General features: G+C 41.1%; 1 protein-coding gene across 1 annotated transcript; it reads right to left on the bottom strand.

Annotated features, from left to right (window-relative positions):
- LOC105157307 (probable galactinol--sucrose galactosyltransferase 2) lies at positions 3,501 to 8,144 on the bottom strand. The gene is made up of 14 exons (XM_011073696.2): positions 7,545 to 8,144; positions 6,789 to 7,051; positions 6,596 to 6,686; positions 6,461 to 6,509; positions 6,287 to 6,378; positions 6,091 to 6,198; positions 5,886 to 6,005; positions 5,391 to 5,801; positions 5,172 to 5,313; positions 4,883 to 4,950; positions 4,637 to 4,771; positions 4,328 to 4,554; positions 4,150 to 4,238; positions 3,501 to 4,074 (listed from the first exon to the last, which is right to left on the bottom strand). The coding sequence occupies exons 1-14, from the start codon at positions 8,072 to 8,074 to the stop codon at positions 3,793 to 3,795; spliced, it is 2,607 nt and encodes an 868-aa protein (XP_011071998.1). The 5' UTR covers positions 8,075 to 8,144; the 3' UTR covers positions 3,501 to 3,792.

The following is an 8,241-nucleotide window of genomic DNA, read 5'->3' as shown; positions in this document are numbered from 1 at the left end:
CGAATCGGCTTGCCATGAATCTTCACATCCACGAACATCAACCCTTTCTTCCTAGGAATCCGGGGCTGAACTTCTTCTTCTTTCTTCTCCGGCTGCTCCACAGTAAGAGCTGGGATGGTCTTTTTCGCAAGGGGTGGCACAGCTCTCTTTGCCGCCACCATAGAGAATGTGTTGCACCATTGGTTTACGGCCCCCAAGTTGTCCTCATCCTCCTCCGTGTTGTTCTCACCACCTGCCTCTGCTTGTGGCTCCACACTCTTTGAGGACGACACCTTGTCGGTAAAGGTCGTTGCCAATGCATTCAACACCTGTCTCTTCGGGCAATCCCGATACATATGCGGACCATCGCAGATCAAACACCCTCTTCTCCTCTCGAGTGCTCCCTGCTTGTTCTCCTGGGGCCTGTTCCTGTCCGAACCGCCCTGTGAGCCATTCTGAGAGTGGGGCCTCTGGTCTCCCCCACCTCTGCTGAAATTATTTCTGAACGATTTCATCCCATTCCACTTACTCCGCTCGGGACTAGGCGTCGCTTGCCTATCCTTCTGAGTCTCCAGGTTGAAATCTGCCAAGCGTTCGGCCGCTATAATAGCCAAACTCAAATCAGTCACTCGTTGCCTCTGCAACTCGTTTCTCGCCCACTGTTTCAAGCCTTCCATGAAAGTGAACAGCTTGTCTGCCTCCGACATGTCTCGGATGTTCAGCATCAGCACTGAGAAAGCTTTCACATATTCCCGCACGGAACCTGTATGTTCAAGCTTTCGCAATGCCCTCCTGGCATTGTACTCCACATTCTCGGGGAAGAACTGCTCTCTAATCGCCTCCCGTAGAAGAGCCCACGTGTCGAGCTGTATTTGATGAGCCTGGATTCCCGCAAACTTGGTCCGCCACCACAGCTTTGCGTCACCAGTCAGGTACATGGTCGCAGTCGCAACCTTCCTTGCCTCGTCCCGCACGTCTGCCGCAAGGAAGTACTGTTCCATGTCGAAGAGGAAGTTCTCGACCTCCTTCGCATCACGCTCACCGCTATAGGCCTTCGGTTCTGGTATTCAAGGCCTAGCACCGGGGTCGTGAGCAACCATAGGCGTGCTACCCACCGCACGCTGGAGCAGCCCAATCTGAATGGACATCTGCTCCATGTCACGCCGCATATCGGCAATGCTGTCGTTTCCGAATACGCCAGCCATCTCCTGAATCACGTGCCGACACTCGTCCAACTCCGAATTCAGCACCGTGATCTCAGATTCTAGAGAAGAGACCTTCGTCTCCAATTCCACCAACCGGGAGTGTCCGTCCTCCGGGTTCTCAGCTCGCTCGCTGGTTGAAGCTGCGGCATGTCGCGGGCTTTCCGGATCTTGCCCCGATGCCCTCGCAGCAGTAGCGGTCCGCCTCGGCCCCATCGTGGCACGAGGCTCTGATACCACCTCTCACGAGGCGCCTATCACACAGCGCGTCGTGTGGCTAGTAGTCCGCTGACTACGTCCGCCAATACCTCCGCTCGGCACTAATGCAGCGCGCCGAAAATATCAGAGTCGGGAGGAACAAATCACAAAACCGTAAATTGCGCACGCGGATTTAGAAAACCAAATTGCATTGAACTGAAAATGCGTATACAATGATCAACGATGCTAGAGCAAGGGGTTCGCCTTGAGGGGGACTCCAACACGTTACTAAACTAAGCTTTTTGAACTCATTCCCCCCTATAATAGGCTTAAAAAAAATAAATCCTATCGTCTACACTAGACAGTAGAAAAGCTGAAATTTGCAACTCAAGAGGCGTAACGTCCCCTTGAGGAATCTAAACAACAGAAAGCAAATAACAAAGCAGTAACAAAGCAATAAAAGGCCTACACCTAGGACTCTAAGACTAGTTGGTTGTCCAGCGTCTGTCGATAAAGGCTGAGTGGTCGGCCATGTAGAACGGTTGAGTGGCCGAAGTGCGCGTCAAGGGGCCTAGTGAATGGGCAACCCGTGACACAGGGACAAGTTGTAGCATCGCTTTGCTTTGATCCCGATCCTTGAGATACTGTGGATAAAAGAAAACGTTATCTAGTCGGGTTGACACTCGACGAAGACATTCTGACGCTCAAGTTAGTTATGCTTCTTAAATATCAAATACTGAGATGTAAATATGTTTCTTTGTGAATCCGAAAAATTACCTTTGTTAAAGAGATTTTCTCCTTCTTATATTGAATGAAGCCTCTACACCGGAGAACGCCACGTGCCCATGATCTCAGACTGTGTTTCTCGCATAAATGCACATCTCCCTAATTTATGCACCATGATCACACGTAATGTGCTAGGAATCTGTGATTATGCCCATTAATTACGCCCTTAAGTATTTGGTCAAACCACTTTGGCGCATAAAGTCACTTTTACCCTTCTTTGAGGGTATATCCGTCTTTTCCTAAGTTCTCCCTCATCAATATGGATGCTCCATTTGACATATTTGAATCATTTATGTAAGACATGATTCTTTGTATTGTTTTTATCTGTCTTCAAATTACAAAAATAGGGAAGTGAGATTCAATTTTTGTGAGAAAAGAGAAAAATACCCCCTTTTTATTTTCCTTTAAGATCCCCCCCCCCCAAATGTAGTTATATTTTTCTCTAAAAGTGATCCAAGTTGGAAAATGTCCTAATTTTTCCTCGAGCTAAAAATACTTGATGACCATATGCTGAGCATGTGACTGACATCGTTGAATGAGGGCCAAAAAGTGGTAATTTTTATAAATTATGGGACTGAAAAGTGTTAATCTCGTAATAAATGAAATCAAAAGTGAAACAAACCTAACTCACGGGACCAAAAATGTTGTTTCCCCTTTTAACTCACATATTCCTTTCTTATTTTTTTTTTCAAATTTTTAAAAGATTTTTTGTTTAAACTTTTTTCTTCAATTTATTTATTCAAGTGCCTTTTATTTGAAATTTTAAAAGTTCATTAATTCAAAATAATCATGTTTATATGCAATCAATCAAGTTATTACCCAAATAATTGTCCAATGGTTATTGGGACAAATTGCAATTTAAAAATGAAACGCGAGGAAATTAAAAAAAAAATTATAAACGCAATATAGGAACCTCACCCACTAGAAGGACTAATTTAAAGGGCATTGAAAAAATAAAATTTATTTTAAAATTAAAATTAAATATTGGGAACTAAAATAAATTTTACCCATTTCAAAGCGTTAAAATAGGCCACATTGCCATGACATTTTTAAAATATATTATATAAATATAAAATATATAAACTAATATATTCCATTTAAAAAAACAAAAGAAAGAAAGAAAAAAGAACTAAATTATCAATTGGTATAAAATTTGAAAGTTGAATAAATTAATTATATTATTAGTCGAAAGGCAATTTTGACTTTACAAAAAAATTGATACAGCAACATCATTAACTACCGTTTGTGAGTATAGAGAGACTTTCTTTTTTATATAATATAGATAAACAAGTAGGATGCACGCCAAATCCTATAACTTTGTCTAGATACAAGCAATTTGAATAACAAAAATAATAATAAAAGAATTATTTCATTACAATGCCAATTTCTTGCATGAAACACACTTACAGTACAGAACTACACACTTATTCTTCGGGCATGCAACTGGCAAAACTAGAATATCAGAAGAAATCATCCGAACAATAGCAGCACCCGAGGTTAATCGATTGGATGCGGAGTTACGTTTTATTCGTTTTTAGATAAAGCTGTATAACTTGTCTGTAGATCAGGTATGGCATTGACCTTGAGAAGACGATCTCCAAGAATTATTGATCGAATAAAACTGGAACTAATAGCAGAAGTTAATATCCCTACTTTTGCATTCACCTTCAAGTTTAACTATCAGCAATCCATCGTCTGGACAGTATACAAACTCTTCGTTCTTGCCGTCCACTGTACAAGAAATCGGCTTCTTGCTAGAATAGGCGCCAAAACGGCCACAGCCCCGTGCTTGTATTGTTATAGTGCATGCTGAAGGTTCAACAGCGGAACTTAGACCTTCGGTTGCACCTCCAGAGTTATACATATCGATCAATCCAATAGGAGCAAAATGCAGAGTTTCGTTTATAACCTGTTGAGGTGGGCGCTTGTGAGTATCAAATACGATACAGCAAGGTTCAGTCGATAATGTAGCTTGTAAACTTACCCTTATCGGCGAGACTGTAAATATTTCACATTCAAGAGTGGCTAAAGACACTTTGACGTTTTCTTCTTTTGACAATCGAGAAAGGGATCCTATACCATAATAATGTCAATAAATATTACCGAATTAATGAATATTGGAGTTGTCATTAGATGAATCAAAATTAAGAAAATATGATTACCAGTATGGAAGGCATAGACGGCACAGTCTCCACTCCAAGTTTCATGGGCAACTTCATCTAGAAAATCAACATCTTGAGGACTCACATGGCCTGATAAGATGAGAGAGTCAGAGGATGAACTAGGGTTGCGTTCGGGTCCATCTCTCAACGGCCAATTTCCAGCTCCTTGGCAGTTGAAAACACCAACCACTCCGGATAACTTGTTCAAGTTCCAAATTTTCAACAAGCTGCACAAGTTAATGCCGTTAGCCTATAGATTCTAATACAAGCTTGGATTCAATATATATCCAAGAAGTTCTATCATTTCACCTTTTCCCATCCATTACTGTGTCTAAAAACAGGCAATCACGTGTAGGTCGCCCAGCATATTTAGCTCTTAGTACCGAGCCGTCAGGCAATACCAACTTCTTCAGAATTTTGAAGTCATGCATGCCCGGCTTGTCACTTTAGGATTAGAACAAAATACATAAATTTGTGAGAGAAAGAAGTACATGACAGTGAAAGTTTTCAGGATCAGATCAAAACCGCTCCAATGCATTTACTAGTAAAGCTCACCTCACATAAACCGCACATCCACCCAATGCTCTTGCAGCACCATGGAATTCGGCTGTGTAATGATCGCTCTGAAATAGGATGGAAAGGCAAATTTTACAAAGATATGCAAACTCGAAGTACGTCGATGATAGATGCAATAATGTAGAAATTGCTTTATGTGCCAATGCATTATGTTAGTCATTGAATACATATAGCCATCGTTTGGTTCTGGAAATGTGGTTCATGATAGTTAAAGAATGGATAGACAAACTTGCTGCACTTTTTCGCTGAACGGCTTCCGGAATTATACCTGGAACATGTCCCAATCTGGAACCACAATCTCCCCCAGGAGAAGGCTGTTGAAGGCCACAGAAGCTACATGTAAAGTCTGAAACGTAGGTTCCCACGGCATGAAGTCTTCTGATGCTCTCGCAGTGGCACTTCTCCTTGAGCTGGCAATCAGTCATCAGTCAGAAATTACCTCAAAGTACGTAAAATTGGTTCAGAATTTTCCGAAGCGTTCTCGAACCTGTAGATGGAATCAGTGTTATGACTCATACAGCATATGAGGTTATTTTCTTTGAAATTTCTGGCAACGGACTCCTCCAGTGCTTCTTGATATTTTCTGGTCAGGGAAACTCGCCCACCATGGCCTCCACCTAGTGTCTCTATGAGATTCTGGACATCTACTTTTATTCCATCAACGCCACTGCTCGAAAGGTAGCTATGGAGATCATTATAGAAGTCGTAAACTTTCTCAGGATCTATCAGCCCCACACCATATTTTTCTAAACTGTCCATAGCTATATCTCGAAGATTTCCAACGTTGCCAGGAGACTGCACTGGATATGTTATCTTTGGATTGTAGTTCTTCATTTTTTCAGATGACTGAAGGATCCCTCCCCAGTAACCAACCAATGCATGCCACACATACACAAATCTATACCATACAGTGGCTCGGAATTAGCAGTCATACCATAACATAACTGATTGTTAATCTTAGAGTAAGCAAAATCAAGCATACTTTACGCCATATTTTTCTTTGATGAACTTGACAAGGTCATGCAGATCATGGCATGAAAGTTCTGCACCTGAGCCCATGAACTTGGAGCTTTCCCTCAGATCAACCAATCTACTGGCGAATCTACAAATCAATGAATTATACAACCAAGTTACAAAATTTTAATGCTACCATAAGGGGCAGTAATGCCATAACAAGATCAACTCACTGTGATCCTTCAACAAAAGGTTCTCCATCCTTCTGGAACTCATTAAATGTATCCTGCCATCCATCATCAATAATCAAAAACTTGGGCGGGCAACCTCCTTCAAGAAAACTGTTCGGAAAATAACAATTTAGTATTATTTCAATTAGAGAACAGCCAATCATGACTTTTGAAAGCAACTAATCCTATCTCATCATACCTTTCAAGACCTTCTTTAATGCCCCGTGGATTTACATCTTTATAGAAAGCATCCCATGTACACCAACCGAACCAATCTAAATGAGTAGGTTTCTGTCAATTAAAGAACATCAGATTTAAACAGGATCCCAAATTATAAGCATCACAAATACAAAAGAATTCAATTTATTGATACCTTTTTGTGTTTGATATGAGCAAAAGTCCGTTTTTGCTTTTCAAGTATCCTGTGCAGGAAATTACGCCGCATGTTAACCAAACCGTAAATAGAAAGAATCACACCAAATGGTGAAGAAAAAGATTGGATTCATACTCGAAGGACTCCTTTATGAGTTTGAAAGGGTTATCCCCTGAATTTATGAAGACTGCTTCCGACACCTGAGTGGTTTGGACGTGAGCATCTCCTGAAAAGCAAACATGTCAATAAATCACCATGCACACGGAAACATCAAATACTATTGGGTTGCAAGATACGAGATCAGTTTTTAGATTGTAAGTTATCTTACCACTTTCGACGCAGAACTCAAGCTCACTTGCCTTAGTTCCTTGCAGTGTTGCCCGAAATTGTCCTTCCAATACAGGCAATAACAAGATGTAAAATGTGTTAGCGGCAGATTGACCTGATGAAATATCATCACAGACTGCAAAGTTTTCCCTCACTTCCAAGAGCAACAATTGCGTTTCCATGGGAATATCGCTTCCTGAACTTCCAAAACGGGGTATCATCCACCAAATTTTGTGTCTGAATAGACACACAAATTTGCATTCTCTGCAATATTCACAAGGGATCAGCGAAAACCTAATTACCACCATTTGACCAACCAAAACATGGCCAACTGAACAAATACTCATGAAATCTGAATTCTTGACAAGAAACTCCTGAAAATAGATAGACTAAATTTTCATAAATGTGCAACCCATACTAAAACTTCTCTTTCCGCATTCAAAGGAGTTGTAGGAATTTCACATTCCACATACAATTCTATTAACCCCATCAAATAAATCAACATAGCATCTTCTGACTAGCTAAACAAGAAAAGAAAAAGACTGAATTCATACAAATTATTGCCAAAAATGAAAGGCACACATAAAAACTAACTCATTGAATTTCTGACAGACAATTCTAAATTCAGTGATGAACTGCATTGAGACACAATTTCATGGAAAAAAATAAACTAACTTTAGAGCAAAAATTCAAAATCTTTCCATTTCATATCAGTAATTACACAAACAACCTAAAAGCATTCCCAGAGAGAACTTACTCAAGAACTCCAAGACCGAAAACATGTCTGGAACTTGGAATACTCGAACTGGCACCAAGAAACGCAGCAGAGGGAGAAGAAGACGAGGATAACCCATCAGTCACCGGGTAAACTGCGACGTTTGAGGGGACACCAGTCAAGACCACCTTCCCATTCGCCATCAGAGAACCGTCTTTGATGCATGGCGCCGCTGCCACCGTCATCTTCGGCCCGCTGCTCAATGGATCAGTCACAGTTCCAGAAAAATCCTTCGCGAAGATGCTAGTTTTACTACTACTACTACTAGTTATACAATTCTTGAGATTGTGGGGAGCTCTGGTACAATACGATGAAATTTTACGGATGTTTAAGCAAATGGGTTCTCTACGAGGATTAATGGGTCTGAAATCAAGAACTGGATACAGTGAAGGAACAGCGGTACGAGGAGAGTAGGAGGGGTTTCGTGATTGCCTCAGGAAACGCTTGAAGAAGTTTCTAGCTTTGCCGCTGTTATATATAGAAGAAGAGTTGAAAGCCACGAGACATGCCATTGGTAGAAAAATCAGAAAAATTTGTAAAAACAGTTGAGGAGACAGTCAGACAGATGATGCTAATCTCACCCGACGGAAGGAGAGAATCAATCGACTTTGTAAGAAAATGACGAATTTTCCACCAAAATCATTTTTTTTTTTATTCACTGGACTTGTGATTAGTGACG

The sequence above is a fragment of the Sesamum indicum genome, linkage group LG3 (genome assembly GCF_000512975.1).
Source record: "Sesamum indicum cultivar Zhongzhi No. 13 linkage group LG3, S_indicum_v1.0, whole genome shotgun sequence".
In the NCBI taxonomy this organism is placed as follows: Eukaryota; Viridiplantae; Streptophyta; class Magnoliopsida; order Lamiales; family Pedaliaceae; genus Sesamum; species Sesamum indicum.
Note: the sequence above shows the minus strand (reverse complement) of the source record. Positions and strands in the feature narration are given on the sequence as shown.